Here is a 25,462-nt window from a genome sequence, read left to right as displayed (position 1 = left end):
GGAGAATAAAAGGACCAGGGGCTGAAATTCAACATGCCCAATTCTTCTTTCTATTGGGGAATATTTGAGAAGCCCCTATTCACATCACATAGTCAGCCAGTGCTGATGAAAACGACATGTCTCTGTTTATGGGGGCCTTTACTCATAAGCCCCAGCCATGATATAATAGAACCAACCTCCCTCATCTGTCTGGACATTGCTGGGTGTGGACTGGCAGCGGATTACAGATAAGAAAAGCATATACAGTAGGTATCACACTGAATTCTATACCCAGGTAAACAGGGTGGGTACTGTGTACTTTTTCCATTAGAGATAGAGCTGGATACAATAGTCCTTTGAGATTTTGCAATTGATCTAATTATAATACAATGCATTAATCAGTTATTGCATTGTTTTACTTTATGTTGGAAAATAGACTAGACCTGTGATAGATGCTTCTTAGTGAAAGACAGTTTTATACAATCATGTAACATTTTAAGAAATGGTATGTACATGTCAACAAGGATAGATTACCCCTTAAGGACGCGGACCTTACATTTAATTTTTCTCTTATTTCCTGCCGCCATCTTCTGCATGCAATAACTTTTTTATTTTTCCATCGACATAGTCGTGCAAGGGCTCATTTTTTGCGAGATGTCTTGTAGTTTACGTTGGTATATTTTTGAATATATATGACTTTTTGATTGCTTTTTATTGCATTTTATTTTATGGGAGACAGGGTTACCAAAAAAGTGCATTTCCAGCGTTCTTCATTTTTTTGGACAACGTTCACTGTGCAGGGTAAATAATGCGCTACTTTTTTTTTACAATTTAGTAAAACTTTATTGATCTTATTTTTACTTTCGTTTTTAGTCCTCCTAACGGACCACAACATGCGATACTTTGATCGCTCCTGCAGTATGACGTAATGCCATAGCATTACGTCATACTGCGATTAGGCAGGCAGTCTATCAAGCCATCCCACGAGGATGGCTTGATAGGCAGTCTGCTAAGACAGCCCTGGGGCCTTTCAGAAGGCTCTCAGCTGCCATGACACTCGCACGGCTCCCTGCGATCTCAGAATTGACAGCAGCATTTAAAGGGTTAATAGTGCCAATCAGTCACGCGGCTGATTGTAACTATTGCTCGCGAGTGTCAGCTGTAATAAACAGCTGGTGCCTGCGCTGTATGAAGAGAGGTCGCCGCGCAATCTCTCTTCATACATACCCTGACCCCGCAGGATGTAACTGTACGTCCTATAGCAGGAAGGGGTTAAGGTTGTTGGAAGCCCCTTGGCAAAAAAATCTGATATAAATGTAGCAGAGGTTAATTTGTAAGGAGTTCCTACTAAAGAGGAGTGCCACCCTAAGCAACAAGCAGTACATTGGCATCACACAAAGCTATCTCTGAACAGTATGGGCCGGGACACAGGCTGACAATCTTGAGTGTAGGCCAACATGATGAGGTTTGTATGGTAGGGCTAGTAGTAGAGAGGAGGGGCTAGAAAACAGGATGATGGGACCAGTGGAGCCCAAAACTACTGGGCCCTAAACAGAAAGTAGCATTCAGCACAGGGATAGAAGGGACTCAATTCCACCCTTGTTTCATTTCCATATTCATTTCCCAGTGAGATGATCAGGGTTGTGTTTTGGGATACATGTTGATACATTTTTACATATTATTTCATTTAGCTGTTGGTAATGTGTCATGGCAGCTTTTAGTGGGTGAGGGTCCTGGAAGTCTGTTGGAAATTAGTGGTGAGGAGCAGAGGCGTAACTTGAAGCTCCTGGGCCCAAAAGCAAAACCTGTACCAGGGCCCCCAATTATAATGCTTAATTCATAGTACTGGGCTCCCTATATGGAGAAGAGAGGCCTTATGGGCCCCCTAAGGCTCCTGGGCCCAGGTGCAACTGCATCCCCTGCATCACCTATAGTTACGCCAGTGGTTAGGAGGATTCATCATAGGTATTGTCCCCTTAAGTAATGTTAAACAATTTGGACCTGGTTGTATTCGGAGCTCTTACTGGGTGATGTCCCTAGAAGACAATGGAAGTTAAAATAGTCATCTTTGGTGGCTTGCGTTGCCCCTAAACTGGAGGTGATGGGAATAAAAGTAATCTGTATCCAACTCTGTTTTCATGGTCACCAGAGTTTGCAGCTCCAAGGACTTCCCTTCTGACGTGACTGATTATTATGTAGTTTGGTTTGGTCGATTTCTATATACATATTTGAAGATAACAAGTTATTAATTTCTTATCTTAATGTATGCCTAAAAAAAATGGTTGCAATGCAAGCGAGTGTAGACAATGGGAAGCAAGTGTAGTCAATGCATTGAAGGCAAGTGTGTAGCTATAGGGGGTGCAGAAGTGGCTGTTGCTACCCTGGAGCTTTAGGGGGTAAAATAGAACAGGCTGCTTCCTTTTTTTACGCACTGTAGCAACCTGAGGGTAACTCACTGTCTGGGATCACTATCTTCTCCACACGTATAAAGGCTCAGGACCACCAGATTACTTCAAATTCTGGCTTCCACTAGTTTTAATTCACACACAGCAAACATGTACTGAAAAATAATATGATTTAAGGGTTTCCATCTCGCAAGGTCCCCTTCACTATCCCCTACCCGAGGTGTCTAGAGGGTGTCGTCCTCTGTCAGACAAGTGACAGGCCCTAGTCTGGTCCGCACTGGAACCTCAGGCTCTTAGTTCCTGATGCTTCTTCCCCACAGCCTCTCACTTTGGCTTTCAACCAACTTCTCCCCTGAATGTGGCAGGAACTGATACTTTTAACTTCCTTCCTGCCACACCTACAAGTGTTCTGTCTCATTTCTAGTACTTGAATACCTGTCTACAGCCCCCTGCAGGCTATTCTGTGCACTGCCTTGCCACAGCGTTTATTATACGCAATGTATATACGCAAATGTGAATGGATCGATGAAAATCAATGTATCCATTTCATTGGATCCATTCACCGCGTATTATACAAGCTTACGTCGTACGCATGATATGCAATAAAATTACACTTGTGTGAGCCTGTCCTTAGTATTTAGCGATAAATTCACTTTGAAGTAATATATAATGGATGTGAATGCCTCATTGTTCTATGATAATTCTGTCAACCGTCCCTGTTACGTAATGTGTTTTTACAGTAGATGACTTTTCACAAGGTACTTTCACACAGTGTTATGCAATGTCAGTCAGAGTGAAGAGGAGATGATAGAAGCTGCATCCCCTTAATCGCTTGCGCAAAATGCAGTGATTAGAACTTTTTGATTTCAATGGGTTCCCTCACATTATGCATTTTTGCGCACAAATTTCGTGCCTGGGAAAATATACACAACATGCTCTATTTTTGTACACATTTGCACACCAAAGCCACCGTAGGAGTCTATGGGGGTGTGCAAATTTGTACCTAATCTGCATGAAATTGCCTATTGAACTGCGCAATTTTGCTGGGAAATCAATAACATGGGATTAATTAGACTGCAGATCCTGCTCAGTCACAGTGCGGGTGTGTCCCATGCTGATGTGAACAGTCCTGGCAGAGCAGAAAAGTACAGTGAACTATGCTGATAAACACGTGAGGATATCTACGCCTGCATCTGTTTGCAGCAGTCCCAAACTGCTTGAATGTGCTGCATATTTAGTCATTGCTGCATTTTTTACACGTAAAATTACTATATTTTTTACACTAAAAAAAAAATTAAAAATGCAAGAAGGACCAATCGATTTCCCCTGCCTTCTTGCCTAAATAGGCGATGAATACGCACGTATCATGCATATTTACTGCATATATATATATGGCCCCTCCATAACTGTCCAAAAATGTCATGTCTTTATTGTGCATGCACTGTGCTATTGTCTTGTCAGTGATTTATGTGTATTGCACAGCTGCAGCCTGCAAGGGATTAACATCTAGGTCTGTTTTGTGTAGTCTATGTTGTCACATGCACATGAATGATATATGTGTTTGCACTGTGTGCAAATGGGGTCTTTTGTCTTTGTTGTTGGTCTTGCTAAGGAGAAAGTGGTGGAGTCTAGTCTGAGTGGGTGAGGAGTCGAGCCGTCTAGCACATAACAAGAGAGTCTGCAAGTCCACCCGTGAGTAAGAGATACCCCCACCTAGGCCTATCCAATACGGAGGAAGCGGAGCGATATATCCATATGCTGTGAGTGGATAATAGCCCGTTTACCCCCAGTTGGAATAGAGGTGCCATGGAAGCTGCCATGGAAATGTGAGAAAGTCCCTTGTCAGACAACTAAACAGTGAGTGATAGCCGGTAGAGAGAATGAGAGTGAGAGAAGTCGTCCGGGAGAGTGATCCTACAGATAACGTGGACTGTATGTATCAAGATGCCCCGAGTTGCCTCCCTGCCTCCTCACAATTAGTAGTTGTCTCAGAACCAATCCTCCATATCAAGGACTGTTGTATAGTATCCCTGCTGGATGTTCCAGTAAAGAAAGGCTTTACTGACCGTTCCCAGTTTAGTCTATTTACAGTACAGCCCTGTGTGTGCGGACTATTTATTGCACCATGTCGGAGTTCACCGCAGTGGATGGAATGGTGGCGTCACCCGTGATATATCCTGAAGCTTCATCATTATAGAGTTTTATACAGGTAACCGCATCACTAGTGTTGCCTGGAGAGGTCCTTGGTAAAGGGTTGCACGCGTCCCTCAGGGGAAGAGATGGTAGTGCCACCGTGACATCCCTAACAGCTACCCCGCCATCTCCTCAGCTGTCGGCTTTGCGCTTAGGTCACTGCACATGGAATTGTCTGCTTCTGCAGTAAAATAGCTAGAAGTAGGACAGCCCCTTTAAGGTACAAAGCATACCTCCCTATATTTACTAGTGTCACAGAGGGAACAGTGTATCATAGTGAGGTCAAAGAGGGACACTATGTCATAGTGAGATCACAGAGGGGACACTATATCATAATGAGGTCACAGAGGGGACACTATATCATAATGGGGTCACAGAGGGGACACTATATCATAGTGAGGTCACAGAGGGGACACTATATCATAGTGAGATCACAGAGGGGACACTATATCATAGTGAGGTCACAGAGGGGACACTATATCATAGTGAGATCACAGAGGGGACACTATATCATAGTGAGGTCACAGAGGGGACACTATATCATAATGGGGTCACAGAGGGGACACTATATCATAGTGAGGTCACAGAGGGGACACTATATCATAGTGAAGCCACAGTAGAGCCACTATATCATAATGAGGCCACAGAGGGGACACTATAGTATAGCGAGGCCTCAGTGGGTCCACTATATCATACTGAGGCCACAGTGGGGCCACTATATCATAGTGAAGCCACAGTGGGGGCACTATATCATAGTAAGGCTACGGAGGGGATACTATATTAGAGTGAGGCCATGTAGGGGATACTATATAATAGTGAAGTCACAGAGGGGTCACTATGGTATAGTGAGGCCACAGTGGGGACACTATATTATAGTGAGCCTATAGTGGGGACACTATTATAGTGAGGCCACAGTGGGGACACTATATCATAGTGAGGCCACGGAGGGGACATTATATCATGGTGAGGCCACAGAGGGAATACTATATCATAGTGAGGCCACGGAGGGGACACTATACTATAGTGAGGCCATGGAGGGGACACTATATCATAATGAGGCCACAGAGGGGAAACTATATCATTGTGAGGCCACATTGGGGACATTATATCATAGTGAGGTCACAGAGAGTAAATTATAACATGGCGAGGTCACAGAGGGGACACTATATCATAGTGAGGCCACAGAGGGTGCACTATAACTAACTGGGGCCACAGAGAGTGTACTATAACTAACTGGGGTTGTAGGGGGACACTATAAATAACTGGGGCTACAGAGAAGGCACTATAAGTTAGTGGGGCCACAGGGAGGCATTATTAATTTGTGGTGCAGCAAAGGGCCACTAGTGTTATGGAGGGGAGGGGGAGTAACTGAGAGGTTCATTGAGGGTAGTGGCAGGAAGTCTTTTCTATTTTTAAATAAGATTTAGAACCCATTTAGACACAACAATTATCGCTCAAAATTCACTCAAAAGCCATCTTTTGAGCGATAATCGTTGTGTGTAAATGTGCCCATCTTTCAGTTTTCTACCGAACAACGGTCCTCAGTTCGGCTTGAAAACAGTCTTTCAACAGAACAGCTGATAAGGCAGACCTCACCCAGTGCTCGACCCGTGGAGAGCTGATTACAGCTGATTGCATTGTATCAGCTGTTCTCAGCTGTCAGCCCCAAGGCAGATCAAACGGAATGTAATCAGGGAACAGCTGGTGGTGTGTTCCCTGATTACAGAATAGGCATTAGTACCAAGTAGTAGTTTATGCAAAATGATCACTCAAAAGCCATCTTTTGAACGATCATCTTTGCAGTGTAAATGCACCTTAGCCAACAGTGATAAGTGGATGTTAATTGGTATTGGAAGATAGTTGTTTTAGCTGATTTTTTTTGGTGTTTTGAAAATCTTTTTGCAGGGGTGGCCCAAGACTGAGAAGTTTAGGAAACACTAGTACAGGCATACAATGGCATCAGTCTCCCTTAAGCTCCTAATGCATAAAATATCCCCCACTTGATTTATGATATAACAAAAAAAGTGTGAACTGTGTGAGCTGTAGGTAAATGAGAGGATGTGTTTACTCTACAACAACAAACAGCAGTAACCAGTAGCCTGTGACCTCAGAGGATCTCATTAATGGGACCACATGTCTGTTTGAGCCAGGTTTGGACAAAGGGCAGCAAAGGGACTAATTAGCCAGGTCCATGTGACGGGAATATTTTTACCTGATAATTACCAAGTCACCGGCATATTTCTCCCAAGAGAGATAGCAGGCATAAAATAGTATCCAGGTGAGACAGGTGTTAGTGAGTTATGGTATTACTGCATGACAACCACATCATAGGATCTACTACACGCTGTCATAAAGCAAGGGACAATGTGCAATCCAATGATCCATCAAAGCTAGGCCATCTGCAAGCCATTCCCTGACGTACCTTAATAGCTGGGGCTACAAAGAAGACATGGCAACCACATGGTCAAACAGTGTCGCCATATAATACTGCTTTACCTTTCACATGGGATAGAATAGGCCACTGCGGATTTTGATGCGGAATTAAAAATGGCTTAAAACCTGCCTGCAACTTTGCATCAAAGTCAGACCTGTGGATTTTAAATGTATAATTCCACAACTGTGGATTTGTCTGTGTCTTGCAGTTTAAGACCTCTCTCACCCAAGTGTTTACCACGTTTCTTCTGCACATAGGCGACTGTAGCTGGCAGACCTGGAAGCCATCTTCAAGACTGCAGTTGCCATAGCAATTTTTTTCTACCCAATTTTCTAGCTTCTTGATATGGAAATGTACTAGCTATTCAGAGACACATTCAAAGTGTTCCTTCTCATAGCACTGTTACATTTGCATTTCTGAAATAGCAGGTATGGTGATTTATGGTGTCCGTAGACACTAGACGTAAACCTTTGTAATGCAGAGGTGACTATTTACTTGTGGCTTGAAGGCCACATTCTACTTTGATTGATGCTTGGATGCCTCACATTAAGCCACACAAGTCGCTCCTGAGATATTAGTTAGGTACTGGGGTGTCCTGACTCTTTCCCAATGTTGGTTCCTTTCTTCCCATTGGAGTTTTTTGGAAACCGTCTATTTCCCCATTGGTTTCCAGCCTTGTCACTGGCCAGTTCAAACTACATATGTATCCCACCTCAGAAAATCATTAGAGCTGTATGGTATTAGTCTATCTTGACGCCACCAGCCTGAGGGCTAGAGATGGGCTGAGGAGAAGGGAATGCCCAAAGATTCTCATTGGCAGACGCAGACATGCTCCCGCTGTCTACCCTCCCTGCCCTGCCGCTGATCAACGCAGGCGGTCTGCAGCTGATAGCTGCACGCCGACTCCCAGTGTCACCCCTGCTCCCGCTTTAACCCCCCACCTGGCTCTGATAACCGCGGCTGCCGGATCCCCTGGTTCTGCTGAAAAGCATTGGTCACCCACGAAAATGTGGAGCTTATTAGAGGTGTTTTCTGGTATGTCATAAAAAACTGGTATGTTCTAAAAAACGTTTTCAGTGATTGTGTTCCTCTCTTTTGTAGTTTGTGATCAAATCCCCAAATCTGTTCCTTGATTTCGAATAACCGTGTAGTTCTAGTGTGACTATATTCATGCAGTGTATGAGTGATATCTGAGCTGTGCGACTGGCATGCTTCCCATGTGTGCATGATTTGTTTGCTGGGTTCTTTATGTCCGAGGCGTGTGTCCACCCATAAACGATAGATGGCTTTGTTGAACAGTATTCAGCGAAAGTTTACAGCAAACCCTGGTAACGAGGCTTGTCATTGCGGGTTGGTATTAACACAATGACTAATTAGCTAAAAGTTGTTTAGCAGGTTACACAACAACTGAAATACGGGAAGAATGTTAGACTGGCATTATTACAACCACTAGGCGCACACATTAGATTTCTAAAGGCTTATTTACACGTAACGAATATCGATCCAAGTTCATTAAAACGAACAAATTTTAGCGATAATCATTAAGTGTGAATGCAAAAAAAAATTGCTTACTTGTTATTCGCGATTGTTTAAGCTGACTTTTCAGTTTTTCGAAAAACCTTGTTGGCTCGCTAGTTTCTCGTCCTGTGTAAATGCCCATCGGAAGTGAAGCGCTGAGCAAGGAGTGGACGAGAAACCTGCGAGCTGCCGGCAACTCTTTCAGTTTACATGCTCTGCACGAGTGCTGACGACCTTAGCCGTGACATCAGCACTTGTGTAGTCGTTTATAAGACTGACGGCCTTAAAGGGGTTGTCCCGCGCCGAAACGGGTTTTTTTTTAATTCAATAGGCCCCCCGTTCGGTGCGAGACAAACCCAAGGGATGGGTTAAAAAAAAAAAAGGTTTAGTACTTACCCGAATCCCCGCGTTGCGGCGACTTCTTTCTTCCTTTACCAAGATGGCCGCCGGGATCTTCACCCACGATGCACCGCGGGTCTTCTCCCATGGTGCACCGTGGGCTCTGTGCGGTCCATTGCCGATTCCAGCCTCCTGATTGGCTGGAATCGGCACACGTGACGGGCGGAGCTACGAGGACCAGCTCTCCGGCACGAGCGGCCCCATTCACCAGGGAGAAGACCGGACTGCGCAAGCGCATCTAATCGGGCGATTAGACGCTGAAATTAGACGGCACCATGGCGACGGGGACGCTAGCAACGGAGCAGGTAAGTGAATAACTTCTGTATGGCTCATAATTAATGCACGATGTACATTACAAAGTGCATTAATATGGCCATACAGAAGTGTATAACCCCACTTGCTTTCGCGGGACAACCCCTTTAAGGCTCCTTTTATACTGAGCAATAAATCGTTCACACAAACTTGTGCAGTTGTGCAGCCTGTTTATACAGGGAGATAAATCATTCGCACATTGTCCTGACGTTTAGGCCTGTTTCACACGGGCTACAAAATCGCACGATTGTATAGCGAAGCGACATTGCTACAAAACGCATGTATGTGAAGCCCATGGTTCCCAATGGGTTCCTTCACATAAGATGTTTTGTAGCCTGAAAGAACCTATTGGAAACCATGAGCTTAACATACATGTGTTTTGTAGCAATGTCGCCTCGCTATAAAATCTTGCGATTCTGTAGCTCATGGGAAACAGGTCTTACATTCACTGTACCGGTGAATGTGAGCGATTAATGATCGCTGTTCACACGCAGTGACGAACAAGCAATTATTTTTTAGGCCTGTATAAAATGAATAACAAATAAAAAAACAAATGAATTCTCATTCATCGTTGAACTATTGGCTGTGGTTACACTGAACATTATCATTCAAATTTGCATGATGCAACGATTTTTTTTTAATGATAATTGGCTTGTATAAAAGAGCCCTAAGTCCCATTGATTATGAGAAGTAGACCTTAAAGCGGTTGTGCTAACTTGTACAACCCCTCCAAGAAAGTGGGGCCTAGGGTGAACAGCTGATTGCTCCAGGTCTCACACTGGACACCCCCAGCAGTCAGCTGATTTTGTGGGGGTAAATTGTGGCTGATGCATAGGAAATATAATATTATATGACGTCCATTCACTCCAATGACTCCCCTGTTGCACCAGGATAGCAGAAGGTCCACCAGAACAGGAGAAGCTCTTACTGAGAGGGACTCTCCATTCTGGGTCACAGAGAGGATGGAGCCCACTTTGATGTTTAATTATCCTATTGGACTTATGAACAGGGGTGGTGCTCTTGACACCAACCTTTAGGCCGCATGCGACCCTGTGCCCAGCCGGTATCCGTACGTACCTGTATTTTCTTCTTCAATCTGTACTGCGGATGGTCCACATGGCTCGCTATACATGGTCTCTGCTGGTTCTCTGCCGGCAGATCTGATGTTTACAAAATCGATAAAACGATGCGAGGAGACCCGCAGCATTTTACTAATATGTTTGTGGGCATAAGCCCTAAATGGAACCTTAGGCCTCATTCACATGGGCATATGCAGGTTGCCTGCATAAATTGGCCGTTCCTGCGGGTGTTCTACGCAAATATGCATGTTTCCTATGCATTTGCTGCGTATTTACGCTGGCCTATTCACTTCAATGGTCTATCGTGGTGCATAAATGCACCAAAAATACATGCTGCGTTTTTTTTTTCACGCAGCCAAATATTGCGTGATAAAATACACACGTGAAAAAAGTCATTGAAATACATGGGTTCTATTCACTGCGTATGACATGTGAAAAAATGATGCGTGTAATATGATTGCAAATATGCTTATGTGAATGAGTCCTTAGATTTAGTCGGTCCGTAAGATGCAAGTAGATGGTGATATGGTGCGGCAGTGGAACATTATGCAACATTTTGCTCTGTGGATGTGTCAGACATGACATTCTTTTCTCTTAAGGCTGGGGATCTTTATACTTTACCTGTTACTTAAAGTATTGTTAATGTAGTCCTTTAATTTCATCTTGAGCGTTGTTTGCTTTGGCTTCTTTCCTTAAACTACAGGAACTTTGAAATCCGATAATAATACCTTACGTGACAAGTTCTCTGCGTGATCAGCCCGGATTATTACAAAACCCTTTCAGTTCAATTGCATTAAACTAGTAGAAATCCAATCTTTTTACTTGCCCATATTACAGGTTATAGCATACTACTTTTATCTTAATTAGAGCACTTTGCCTCCCTCTAACTAATAGACTATCAATCTCTAAAGATAGTAACATAATACTTGCTAATGTCAAGATGTAAACAAAGTCACTGACAAGCAAATGCCACGGCAACACTATATCATTATGAATCATATAGTTACTAGTAATTATTAGAATATTATAGTACCAGTGTTTCTGGTGGCACATCACACTCACAGCAGCTTGATTACAACACAAGACAAACATAGCTTGCTCCTCCCACAGCAGTGACATCACCACAGGTTCTTCTGCCCACCGGATCTCTGTGGTGGTGGTAGGTCAATGTGTTCTTCCAGGACTACTGAGTTGTAGGAAATTATAGTACCAGTGTTTCTGGTGGTGCAATATGCCACACAGCTCTGCTACATGGTACATCCATTATGATCCCCACACATCACACACAGCAGCTTGGCTCCTCCCACAGCAGTGACATAACCAGATGTCCTTCAGCCCACTGGATCTCTGTGGTGGAGGTAGGTCAGTGTGTTCTGTCAGGACCGCTGACTTGTGTCTTCTGAGATAATAATGGCTTAGGTCAGGGTTCTGTGCTTTATATACGTTATAGGACCTTCAATGGCGTCACCAGGGGGCAGTGCGATGACTTTACCAGGGGTGGAGCATAAGAATCACTCACACACATACATACAGACAAGTGGTTGCTAGTAGTTTGACTGTATTCCATTGACTGAGCTGTATACCTAGCCATGTGCAGGGACAGTATCACCATTGTAGAGGCTATGGATGGTGATGGTGGTGGAATTTAACTAACACCCCTCCTGTGCGATATTTGCAGATGATACAAAACTATGTAAAGTAATAACACAATTGAGGACAGAATGCAGTTGCAAGTGGATTTGGATAACTTGGGCAGAAAAGTGGCAAATTACATTGAAGGCTGAATTCACAGAGCTGTAGGCGTTTTTACGTGCACCTTCCTGCCGCCGTAAAAACACGTGAGTGAGCGCACAAATCTAACATTTGTGTGCCCAGTCAGACGGCCCGAGCCCAGCGCATATATGCTGAGGCCACAGTGCCTTCCCTCACTGCCTGTCTGCCTCTCCCCTCCGGCTCTTTGCAGTGGGAGTGGGTGGGATGGGGGTGGAGCTAAGCTCCTGACCCTTGTCCGCAGACAGTAATGGGACGGGGTGGGACAGGCAAACATATTTGCGCACGTTTTTGCACATGTGAAAATCACGCCTGCAAAACATGACGAATAGAACCCATTGATTTCAGAGGCTTTGTTCTTATGAGCATGTTTCACCTTGCTCCCATAGAAGTCTATGGCAGTTTTAAAAAAGCAATGGAAGGGTGTGACACTGAGTAAAACGCAGGGTGAAGAAGACAGCCGGCCCTTATTAGGCTTTAAATAGCCATTCTATTCCATAGAAAGGAGTATCATGCGTGTGTGTAAACTAGCCTTGCAAACATTACAGTACTATGCACAGACATGCGCGCAACAGCCTGTTTATTGACCCCTCCAAACCTTGCACCGGAGTCAGCGTATTTACGCATACGTTCATCTGTCGAAGCCCTAAGGCATCAATAGTAGATTGGTGGGGGTTCATTGCCTGGGACCCCCACCGATCACCTGTTTCGCAGGCTGATTCACTCATGTCCTGAACTGAACTCTGCAGTTCAGGACATGAGTGAACCAGCCATTGAAATGAATTAAACTTTGCCTGCAATACCAAGCATGGCCACTGCAGTGAGAACAAAGCTGTGTGCTTCCTACAGAAATCAGCTCAGTTCAGAACTACACTGGCATGGCAAACAGCTGATCGGCAGGAGTCCCAGGCTCTATAACCCCACCAATTTACTATTGGTGCCTTCTCAGGTTGATAGACTATCAATAGTTTACAACCAGACAATCTCTTTCTAGCATTTACATCGGTGGAGCGTCAACTGAAATAAATAGGCCACATATATATCTTTGCAGCCCTTTTGTTCAGAAGGTCCTGACTTTTGTCCTCTTACTGAAAAGCATTAATTGCTAGATGAAGTCATTATATACAGCCTCAAGTTTATACATGCAATGTGTGTGATGAGTGCAAGTATAATACCTCACTGTTCGGAAATGCAAAACCTTGTAATAGGCAGGATGACTTGTAGGCTGAGATACTGAGACAGTATAGAGGGTGTGGGACTTATTGAGTCACAGTGAGGAGGAGGCAGGTCTAGAGCTGGGAGCACAGGAGTGACAGCAGGGACTCTGGGGGGAACTGCTCAGGGGAATCATTCCTGGATTGAAGAATGGGAGAATCACCGCCAGCTCTGATAGATGTACCTGCAGGAGCCTTGTGTAACACAGGTGAGTGCCAGCTCCGTTATCTGCGCCTTTTATATCTTCTAGCCTCTCTTTTTATTACTTATGGGACACTTTATGCTGCAACTCAAGGAAGGGTGTCACCTGGTACTTTGTATCTCATATTAAAAAACTGCTTTGCCTGTGTATGCTGGGAGTTGTAATCCTACAGTGTGATACATTGCCTGTGTGTCTATAGTCAGTGTATGCTGGGACCCTACTGATACAATGTAGCTCAATATTTGTTTATTTATACAGTGATACAATTTATGAAAGTCTCTTTACAACAGCGATCTGTAGGTTTCTTTAGCTTTTGTTAAACTACTATGTAACTTCCACTCTGCGGGGTGTCAGTGGATGCTGGGAGTTGTAGTGATACTATGAGATACAATGTGTCCACTTCAGTGTGTGTCCATTTATACAGTGTGTGTGTTCCTAGCAATATAGTCGGTTTCTTTGAGTCTGCGTCTACATGGAGTTGTAGCTTCCCAACATCTAGAGAGATCACTGGTGTATTGCATAGTACAAGAACAGCGTAGCAGCTAATGGAGTCTGTGGATCTGAATACACCTAATGTAAGGCTTCTTTCACACGAGCGCATAAATGGTGCATTTTTACGCCTGGGCGTATATACGCGCCAATGAGAGGCATTGATGTTCAATGCACTCGTTCACGCGGGCAAATATACGGCGCGTAAATACACCGGCAGCGTGAAAAATAGAACATATACGTGGCCGGCGCATATATGCTCAGCCAAAATATAGTTCTGGCACTATCTTTTGGCCAATATACGCCGGCGGGTCCCATAGACTACAGTGGAAGCAGGGAAAGAGAAGGGAGGGGGAGGCATTTTTGCAGCGTCCAACGCTGTGAAAAGCTTACAGGTGCCTCTATATAGGCACTGGAAGGCATCCCGAGGATTTTGGCAGAGTGAGGGATTTCTGGAGTGTGGCGTATTTTTTCGCTGAAAACGACGCTCACGGTTGTGCGAATGGACGAGATAAAGCTGATCACCATCATGGAAAAACGCCCTTTCGGGGGTTTATATGGAGCAGGCATGAAAACGTAAAAACACCGTCGATGTTTATGCGCTCGTGTGAAAGAAGCCTAACAGTCCTTTACAAGGAGCGAGAAACCGTTCGAATGAGCGAACAATGACAGAGTCGTTTGCTTTAAAATGCAGTCAGTTTACACATGCAGATAATTGTTTAGATCTTTTCATCATTCGCTCGTTCACTTAATCGTTGGTCATGCAGGGGACTGTGCCAGTGAAGGGGAACGACTGAGCGGGGGACACTTTTCACCCCACAGTGACGTCACTGGGAATGGAGTGCTGCTCAATATGCGAGGTCCGCACTCCATTCATTTAAATGGGGCTGATGGAAATATCTGAGTGGGTGCAGCTAAGCTATCTCCGCAGTCCCATTAAAGGTGAATGGAGCGCTAGTGCACTTGCATGACCTGCACCCCATTCAATCTCCTGCTTACTGTGGGGGGGTGCAGTAACCCTGCAGTGCGGAGGATGGGAGAAACAGAACCCTTATTATCGAGATAGGTGGAAGTCTTAGCAGTAAGACCCCCACTGATCAGTAAGTTATCTCCTATCCTGTGAATAGGGGTAACTTGCAATTGTGGTACAATCCCTTTAAAGATCAATTGTCCCCAGATAGTGGATCATTTACTCATGTACACAGAGGGAATATGTGCTGGCCAACATGCTCAGTCAGTGGTCATTAGCATGAGTAGATTATCTGCTCGTGTAAGAGGACCTTTTGGGTCTTTTTACATGGGTAGATCATCTGCCAATGCTAAACAGCTCTGACTCACAATGACCATGTCAGTCAGCCCACCCCCCCTTCCCGTTTATTATGTTTACATGGGCAGATGATTGGCTGTTCGCATTAATACAATCATTCATCAAACTACTAACGACCACTTGAACCTGAGTATGTATGTTTGTGTGTGGGTGCTTCTCATGCTCCACCCCTGGTGATGACATCACAGGTCCTACAACATATATAAAACTCAGAGCCTGACCAACAGAAAAACAACACAGTTAGGCCCCCTGTCCACGGGCGTTGCAGTATCGGATACCGCGGGAGCCGCCGCCTGGGAACAGGAGCCGCAGACGGATCTTCGCTGTCAGCCTAATCTGACAGATAGGATGACCGTGGAGAAATACGGCAATTCGCAGCATGCTGCGAATTGTCAGCCGTGCATGGAGAATCGCAATGATACTCTGCTCGTGGACACGGGGCCGCCGCTTTGAAAGCTTCAGACGGCATGATTCGCCGGCAAAATCACGGCTGTGGACAGGGGGTCTTAGGGCTCTAATGAGAATACAACTAAGCTATTATTATCTCAGACACAACTCAGCGATCCTGACAGAAAACACTGACCTACCACTACCACAGAGATCCGGTGGGCTGAAGGACCTGCGGTGATGTCACTGCTGTGAGAGGAACCATTGTGCAGTTTGGTAAAAGAGATCTGGTGGGCTGAAGGACCTGCAGTGATGTCACTGCTGTGGGAGGAGCCATTTTGCAGTTTGGTAGAAAGTACTGTATACAGGGTATGCTGACAGCAGCTACTAGGGCCTATGATGATGTCACTGTCATGTGATCACCTATGTCGGTGGAGTCAGGGATCACATGACCAGGGGCTGATCACTGTATCCAGGAGTCTGCTGAGCTGATGATGTCTGGAAATCAGCATGGATGTACCACAGCTGTGTGTGTGAGTGAATCAGGATGCATGTAGTAGAGTTGTGTGTGTAAGGTGTGTGAATCAAGATGCATGTAGTAGAGCTGTGTGTGTAATGTGCTGTGTGGGAATCAGGATGGATGTAGTAGAGCCGTGCGTGTGAGGTTTGGGAATCATAATGGATGTACCATGCAGCACAGCTGTGTGGCGCATTGCACCACCAAAAACACTGGTACTATAATCTCCTAATAATTATTAGCCAGCTATGATTGATGAGCTGCACATCTCCCTGTATGCCATAAATGAGATAAGTCGATGAACGAGCAAATGATGCCTCATTCATACGACCTGCTGATCAGACCTTGTAAAAGACCCTTTATTCATTCGTTAGGATTTAAAAAAGCAGAAAATGTATAAAACAGGAAAATGATATGAAAACCTCAATAACTCTATGCATACCTCCCAATAACTAAATGCATACCCTCTTTTGGAAGGACAATACCTACTTTTGACCCAAGTCCCTCTTTTCCCCTGAAATTTCCCTCTTTTTGACCTGGGAAGTAAATTTGCACTAATAAACATATTATACTATGATTTGTGTGCTAATATTTAAATTTAGACTACTCAAGTATATGATATGGATGGAAAATGGATCTTTCACACAATAAAACATAAGTAACCCTCATAAACCGACCAAAAAGTTGGGAGGTACATAAATATAACACAATTTTTCTTCAATATTTCTTCTGTCCAGCCTTTGCCTTCGTTTCAGTTTCCAAAACACTTTATTAATGTTGAGGCCTGGAGTAACCGGATGATTGTTTTGAAGACACCAGTAGCGTCTGTGAACTACACGTTGATGGTCATAACAGTCACGGCCCCAACACAAAAAAAGTAATAAGTCCCCCACTTCCTATGTGCCATTTAACCTGTTTAGGACCAGCCACTGTAAATTTACGGCGGCTGGTCCTGGGCTTAGAGCACCGCCAATAGTAAAATTACAGCGGTGCTCTAAGTCTCCTGATCTGCAATCAGTCACAGGCAGGAATGGGTTATCAGCTGTTAGTGACAGCTGATAACCCGGAGCAGAAGGTGGGAGGGTTTTGTAACCCTTCCTGCCTTCTGTTTCCCCGATATACATGAGCACTGTATGGGCAAAGTGAAAGTAAGAAGTACTTTCACTACGGGAGCCTCGGGGGGTCATGTGACCTCCCGGGATTCCCTGCTACTGCAGAGCTGGTGGGTCAGACTAGACCTTGGCAGCTCTGCAGGTGACTAATGTCACCACAGGGGTTGCTTTCCCCTGTAACTAGGGCTCCTATGGACGCCCCAGCTACAGTGGGAAAGCGTCAAATAAAGGGAAAAAAAATGTGAATGTCCCCCAGAGGTCTTATATGACGTCATGGGGGACACAGATAGTAAAAAACACAATTACATAAATAAGTAAAACAAAACAACAGAATAAAACAACAATACATACAAAAGAAAGAGAATAACACAAAGCAGACGCCAACAAAAAACGTCTCCGTATGTGCACTGTAAACCCAAACCATACATACTATATCAAAATGTCTGAAACAAATAGAGGAACCCATTCCCATACTTTATTCTAGTGTAAATATAAGAATAATTTTTTTTTAAATTATACATGTTAAAAAAAACGATTATTTTTTAGCTTTTTACCCCAATAAAACTAAAAAACGGGAAAAAAAGTCAGTGAAAAAGATATAAAAAAATAGTCCTATATGTCACGGAAAAAAAACGCAGCAAAAATAATTTTGGTAGCTAAAGGAAAAAAATGGAGCAGTAAAACCGCCACATTGGTAAAATCCCTAAAAAGGGTCTGGTCCTTAAGGTACAAAACAGCTTGGTCCTTAAGGGGTTAAAATGCTAATGTATTGTGGTGTTGCCAAGAGGCTTCTGTGCCCCCTCAAGCACTGTGCCCATAGTGTGAGTGCTACCTCTGCACCCCATAGTTACACCCCTGATATGTTGAGATCCTGCAGCCCCAGCTGTATTGAAAGCTACAGTTGACTACAGTTTTCAGTACAACTTTATAATATCCATAGAGACATTTGCAAGTAGTAGGACGGCTCAAAGCAGCGCCTGCCAAATGTAAACAGAGAATATGATATTGTCACGGGCAGGTGGTGACGCCATGCAGATTCAGGATATGAGGCAGCAGAAAGAGCTGCAACAAATACACAATATTTATTTATATGAAGATGAGTAATATTATAATGTCAATTAGGCAATTAAATGGTTACTATAGAATCAGCTCCCCTAGCTAAATGAATCCTACGATTAATAACACTCTGATACTGTACTCAGTGTGAGATAATATCAATGCTGGCAAACTATATCAATAGTGCTGGAACCGTGTGGGTCCCGTTGCTCAAAGCTGTAAATCACATATCAATATATGCAGTTCGTCTATAGATCCGCACTGCACTTTCCCCAATATATCAAGTCTGTGTCATAATTATAAAGTCTGGTATCAGCGTCTCTAGGTTTTCAGGCTTAATTCCTCTTAATATGTCTGTCAGTCCACATCCAAATTTTCAAGTCCAGATATTGCGAAGGTTATCCAGACGGCCACTGTTGCCCCTGTCCCTGGCTGTAGCAGGGCTTCTGGCTAACCTTTTAGTCTCTAGTGGTGTGCAAACTCAGCAGTTTTACCGAGGCCAGCCTCACTTACATGTGGCTGCCGAAGAACTTTTCGATATCCTGCTGAGTCTAGATCCATGCCGCGATAGCACAATCCCAATCTCTAGTCTCCGGGCACAGACAGGTTCCAGTTCCACAGCTTAGTTCCCTCTGTCTTCCAGGCACTCTCTCAATCAAGGGTCCCAGCTCCTGCTGTCATCTCTCTCTGCAGACTATAGTACAACCATAAGTAAGCATCACTTCTGCTCACTGTCGTAGTCCCTGCACTTCTCCTGCGCCACAGCAAGAATTCCTCTTTTTAGAGCAGGAGACTCAGCCTATCAAATAGGTCTTTGAGGCATGCTCAGCATTATAGTGCTGATATTTGGTGCAATTTCTGGTGAATGTGGTATTTTGGCACAATGTTTGGTACACCTCATAGCCCATCACTATGGCAACAATTTATAGGGAATCTGTCACCAAGTTTTGCAGCCGGCCACTGAGAACACCATAAGGTAGAGTCTGTCGCACTGGTTGCAGTGATATATCTGCTGTGTAGATCTGTGCAGTATCTTTAGAGAAACTTACATTTTATTAGTACCAGAAAGACACAGAAGTAATCTCAGGTTGCTTTAAAATGAGCATTAAAATCGCGCGATTTTGCCGCGATATGATAGCGTGAGAAAGCGCATGTATATGAAGCCCATGCTTTTGAATAGGTTCCTACGCATTAGCGCTGTTTTCTCTGATGCTATCTTGCGGGGGAAAAAATCATGGCATGCTTTATATTGCCAGGATTTGCATTTTTTTGTAGTCTATGTTTCCCTATGAAACCTTAATTTTTGTCGCTTTGCAACGCACAAAATCGTGGTTTTCATGCGATGCGACTTTGTCATTATAAAATAAGCCCTACCCTGAAACTAAGCCCTAGCTGCACTACCCAAAAAATGGGAATACTTGCCTAGCAGGCTTGGACCAGGTCATCCCGCAGCTCTCCGGAGCTTCGCCGGGCGTCCTGCAGTCCTCATTCTTAGACAGAAAATCACTTCCTGGTTGCGGAATTCATAAATCCCACCTCCAGGAAGCGATGGCTCTGATTGCCTGAGCAGCTCTGGATGAACCAATCACAGCCATCGCATTGGGTCATCCAGCACTGAATTGATTGGCTGAGCAGGGCTGGATGAACCAATCAATGCAGTACTGGATGAAACAATATGATGGCTGTGATTGGTTCATCCACTGCTGCATTGATTGGCTGAGCAGCGGCAGAAGAACCAATGAATGCAGTGTGAATGAACCAATCACAGCCATCGCATTGGTTCATCCAGTGCTGTATTGATTGGCTGAGCAGTGCTGGATGAACCAATCAGAGCCATTGCTTCCTGGAGGCGGGATTTATGAATCCCGCAACCAGGAAGTGATCTTCTGTGGGTGAACAAGGACCGCTGGACGCCCGGCAGAGCTCCGGAAAGCAGCAGGGGGACCTGGACCGAGCCTGCTAAGCAAGTATTCCTTTTTTTACATTTTTTTATGTGGAATGCAGCTAGAGCTTAGTTTCGGAGTAGGGCTTAACCTTCCCACAATAAAATCCTGCAAGTTTATCGCAGGTAGCAGCGATGTGATGCATGATTTTCCACAAAAAAAAAAGCATCGCTGTGCTACAAAATTGCGGGAATAAAACTGTGATTTTGTAGCTGTGATATCACTGTTGCTCTATTCATGAGCTATAGTCTAGTCGCTCCCACCCCACCTTCCAGCCAATGATGGACACCTTTTAAGACTCAACAAGCCTAACAATGATTGGAAATAGGAAGCCAGAATCCATACACAGACAGCTGTTTCCCCTCATCAGTGCACAGTAGGTTACTGGCTTAGTTCATGAGAGGCCTGCAACATGTGTCAGGAGGGGTGTTGTGTCCCCTTAAGGAGAGCACCCAAAACGTTTGTGCAGACACCTAGGGGGTGAGTGGGTAAGACTTGTTAGAAAGTCATATTGATTTGTAGGAATGCTGCCATCCAATAGGTAGCGCTGCAGAGCCATTTTCCCATCTTCCTTACTTGCATAAATTACCAAGAGGGGCTAGCATGGCCTTATAAGTCTCTTCACTCACCATCTAGGTGTCCTCACACCCCTTTTGGATGCTCTGCTTGGGGAGAGACTATACATCCACCGACCCACTCACCCCTGGGGTGTTTCCACACATTTTGGTGCTCTCCTTAAGGAGACACGACACCCCTCCTGACCTCCAAAATTACTGCACAAATCCACACAGCATATCACTGTAATCAGTGTGATGGTCTCTACCTTAGAGAGGGGTGCAAAAAGGTGGGGACACAGTCTCTTTAACCCTTTCAAGGTAGCCCCTTACACTATAACAGCTGATCATGGGTCCTCCCTTTAGTTACACCCTATGGAATCAGATAGACCCAGAGGGAAATTAGCAAACTGTGATAAGATTGTCTACACCTAGGGTGAGTCAAAAATCACAAACCTGGTATCTACAGGTTGAGATCAAGCTATTTAGTCTCCTCCCATTCTTTTGTTGCATTATTTGTGAATGAATGGTGACTAATGGGGTTTTAGTTTAGCATTTCACAGTCTGTTTCATACGAAAGACGCTTTTACACAGAACGGTTATCATTCAACAAATCATTCAAATAAGTGAAAATGAATGATAATCGCTCCGTGTTAAGCCTGGTTTAGACACAACAATTATCGCTAAAAAATCTTTTGCATGATTTTTGAGCAATAATCGTTGTGTTCTTTAATGTGCAAGGTGATCGCTCAAAGTTGAGCGATCACCTTGCGGTCCGAGCTCGGGGTGCATAAGACAAACCGGGCCGCTTGTCTTCTGCATCCAGTTGTTCCCCGCTGGGAGTTATGGTTAGGAGTAAGTCGTCAGCGAAAAGGCTTAGTTTGTTATTGGTATTTCCTATCGATATTCCTGTGATATTGATATTTTCTCGGATGGCAATTGCTAGTGGTTCTATCGCTAGAACGAATAGGGCTGGCGAAGGTGGTCAGCCTTGTGGTGTTCCTCTTAGAATTTGGATTGGGATAGGATGAGTTGAGGGGGTTTTAAGAAATGCTACGGGCTTAGAGTAGAGTGCTGATATGACTTTCAATAACGACCCCGTGAACCCCATTTTCTGGAGGGTTAATTGGAGATAGGACTAGGAGAGGGAGTCGAAGGCCTTCTCTATGTCTAGCGCTAGTAGTGACAGGGGAGTTTTGTTTATGTTTGCATGGTTTATGAGGTCAAGGATTTTTCTTACATTGTCTGGTGCTTGTCGGCCTGGAATAAAACCTACCTGGTCTCGGTGTATTATTGTAGGGAGTAGGCTGTTTACTCTGTTTGCTATTATGGGTGTAAATAATTTTAAATCTATATTAAGGAGCGAGATTAGTCTGTAGTTGGGAGGAAGGGTTTGGTCTTTCCCTGGTTTAGGTATAGTTGTAATAAGGGCTTGTAGGAAGTCTGAGTGTATGCGTCCTCTCTGGAGTATGTGGTTGAACAGGTTAACTAGATGTGGCTTTAGGGTTTGGGCAAATTTTTTATAGTATAATGATGTGAAGCCGCCCGGGCCTGGGGCCTTCCCTCGTTTAAGACGTTTGATCGCCCAGTCAACGTCTTCTTCAGTGATGGTAGTATTAAGACTTAGTAGTCCTGAATCAGATAGGCGGAGTAGTTTGAGCTGGTCTAGGAATTCGGTAGAGATGAGCGAACGTGCTCGGCCCCGCCCCTTTTTCGCCCGAATACCGCGATTTTCGAGTACTTCCGTACTCGGGCGAAAAAATTCGGGGGGCGCCGTTGCGGCGCGGGGGGTTGCAGCGGGGAGTGGGGGGGGGGAGAGAGAGAGGGCTCCCCCTTGTTCCCCGCTGCTACCCCCCGCACCGCCGCGCCTCTCCCCGCCCCCCGGCGCCCCCCGAATCTTTACGCGCGAGTACTGAAGTACTCGAAAATGGCGGTACTCGGGTGCGTAAGTACTCATTACGAGTACGTTCGCTCATCTCTAGAATTCGGTGATTAGTGTTTCTGAGGTAGTTTGTTGGTTATTATATAATTTTTGGTAATACTGGTGGAATGTTTTATATATTTTGTCAAGATTGGAGGTTAATTGACCGTGTCTCGTTTGCATTTTGTGGATTACATTGGTGGTTTGTTCCTCCCTGAGTTTTCTTGCCAGAAGTCTATCTGGCTTGTTTGCGAGTTGGTAATATGTAGGTTGCGTCCAGGCTAATGCTTTTTCTGTTTTATGGGTTAATAGGGTATTTAATTACAGTCTGGTGTCCTGGATGTTTTTTCTTAAGTAGTATGAGGGATGCTGTTTATAAGCTATCTCGAGTTTGTCGATCTTGTGTTTTAATGTGGCCTGGGCTCTGTTTTTTTCCTTTTTTCTTTGTGAGGCTATGGAGATTAGGGCCCCGCGTATCACGGGTTTGTGCGCTAGCCATCTAATATCTACTTCTGTGTCATCTGGACCATTATGTTGGAAGTAGTCTTCTAGTTTTTGTTGTATGGTGGTGACCAGTGTAGGGTTGGTGAGGAGGGCCTCGTTTAGTCTCCACGTGTAGGGAATTCATGTTTGGGGGGAGAATAGGAACTCAGATAGGACAGCATCATGGTCCGACCATGCAATTACCAGATGGCATGAGAAGGACATTAGTGGTAGGGTCAATGCGTTAGTGAGAATCCAATCCAGTCTATAGTGTTGTTTATGGGCCGGAGAGAAGTAGGTATATCCTATACATGCCTAATTTAAATGCCTAATTCATCTAATGTGTTCCAAATGTGTTATTTTTCCAGTGAAATTACGCATCCCATTGCATGGGCATTTGCATAGACCTTTATGGGGACTTTTTGTGCGTTCATGCTCACGAAAGTAGACCATGGTGCTTTTTTTTTTTTGCGCTTGCAAAAAAAAAAAATAAAGAAAATGTGTACGAACACATTCACATCAGTGGGCTCTGCGTATTGTGCACGCAAAATGCCTGTGTAAAGCCACCCTAAGGGCTTATTTGCACTAGCGTATATCGGCCTGCCTTTTTTACGGAAGAGAGAGAGAGGAGGTGAGCCAGAAAGGGGGAGATAGTAAGCTGTCTTCCCCCACCCGACGGCATATATGCCGAGCCCGTGCATCACAGTGTAGCGTATATCAGCCGGTCGTGAAAACACCTGCTGATATACACTCGCCTACCTTAGTCTAGTTTCACACGGATGATCACAATTTTGCCGCAAGACAATCATGGCAAAATCGCATCTCTGTTCCCGTGATTTTTGAGCTTCAGCGATGCTTTTTTTTTGTTCTAGAGTAATCTTGCATCGCTGCCGCCTGAGATAAAATAGCGCGATTTTTTATCGCAAAAGTCAATAGGACTTTATCATGTTAAAATCACATTGCAATGCATGTCTGTTGTGATGCTATAAAAAGGAGGCTCCATAGGGAACCATGGGAAATAAAAAAATCACAGAAAGATAGAGCAGGCTGCGATTTTTTTTTTTTCTCTCTCAACATCGCATCAGTGAAAACATCGCAGATGGGAAGGAACCAGTGTAAAGGACTAGTTTCTTAATCTGCTTTTTTACTGACTCTCGTATCAGGCGAAGATTGCGTGTCTTTCTTGTACTTTTTATTGGCAAGTGCACTAAATACATGACACAGTCGGCTGACTCGTAGCCATAGAATTGCGTTGCTGTGTGGTCACAAAGGTGACATGACAAATCTGCGCGTGCTTCCCCCCTGGGGTGACATTGTCCTGTAGGGCGGAGGGGGGGGGGGGGGGGGGCTTGCAGGTGAGCTCATGCAGTGACTCAGGTATGGATGACAAGGAAGCGCCTGCTCGCTGCACAGTGAAAATGACATCAGTACAGGAGAAAACTGGCTGTACTGGTGTGTAATATGTACACAATGTACCAGCTGGATATAGCTGATTCATGACTAGCGGTGGGGCAGTTCGCTGACAGTATCTGCTCAGCCGACTTGTCACAATGTCTGTACAAAGTTTAGTTTCATCGCAGGGAAAAAGATTTGTGTTGCTGTTTGATAAGATGTTATAATGTTATTTCTATAGCGCCAACATATTCCACAGTGCATATCTTGAACAACAGGGACTATATGGTAGTATACATATAACACACCATACATACATAAATACATACATAAAGCTGTGTGAGCGGATCACTAGCCATGTTTGTGAAGAAGTGTGATGGGACAAAGTGGAAGAAGGGCTCCAGGTATCCGAGGGAAATGTAGATGCAGGGTAGATGGAGAAGAGTTTAGATAAGGTAATATGGTAGGGCACGTTTAAGGGCTCCTTCCCACGGACGGATTTCTGCCGCGTTGCCCGCAGCTATTGAACCCAATAGCTCAATGCTCACGGTGCGGAATTCCGCACCGTGAATTCACCCGTCCTCACCCGCGGCATGCTCTATTTGCAGCTGGTGTACGTGCGACCGGCTTCCATTGCAGTCAATGGAAGCCATCCGTCACGCTATCTTCCGCTGTAGCACAGCGGAAGATAGCGTGAAACCGCTTCCCTGCCCACCGCCAGCCGCGTCATATGTGAAGCGTCATGCGAGACGGAGGATGCTGGATCCGGAGGTAA

The 25,462-nt window shown here is 44.6% G+C and overlaps 1 protein-coding gene across 1 annotated transcript in view; it reads left to right on the top strand.

Annotated features, from left to right (window-relative positions):
- The first annotated feature begins 13,349 nt into the window (after nt 1–13,349).
- Nucleotides 13,350–25,462, top strand: part of NIPAL1 (NIPA like domain containing 1) — a 30,505-nt gene continuing 18,392 nt past the window's right edge. The window contains exon 1 of the mRNA XM_066573109.1: nt 13,350–13,512. Within this exon, the coding sequence (XP_066429206.1) occupies nt 13,455–13,512 (58 nt within the window). The 5' untranslated portion in view covers nt 13,350–13,454. The remainder of the gene's footprint in view (nt 13,513–25,462) is intronic.

The sequence above is a fragment of the Eleutherodactylus coqui genome, chromosome 7 (assembly GCF_035609145.1).
Source record: "Eleutherodactylus coqui strain aEleCoq1 chromosome 7, aEleCoq1.hap1, whole genome shotgun sequence".
Taxonomy (NCBI): Eukaryota; Metazoa; Chordata; class Amphibia; order Anura; family Eleutherodactylidae; genus Eleutherodactylus; species Eleutherodactylus coqui.
The sequence above is the reverse complement of the archived record's forward strand: the minus strand, read 5'-3'. Positions and strand labels throughout refer to the sequence as shown.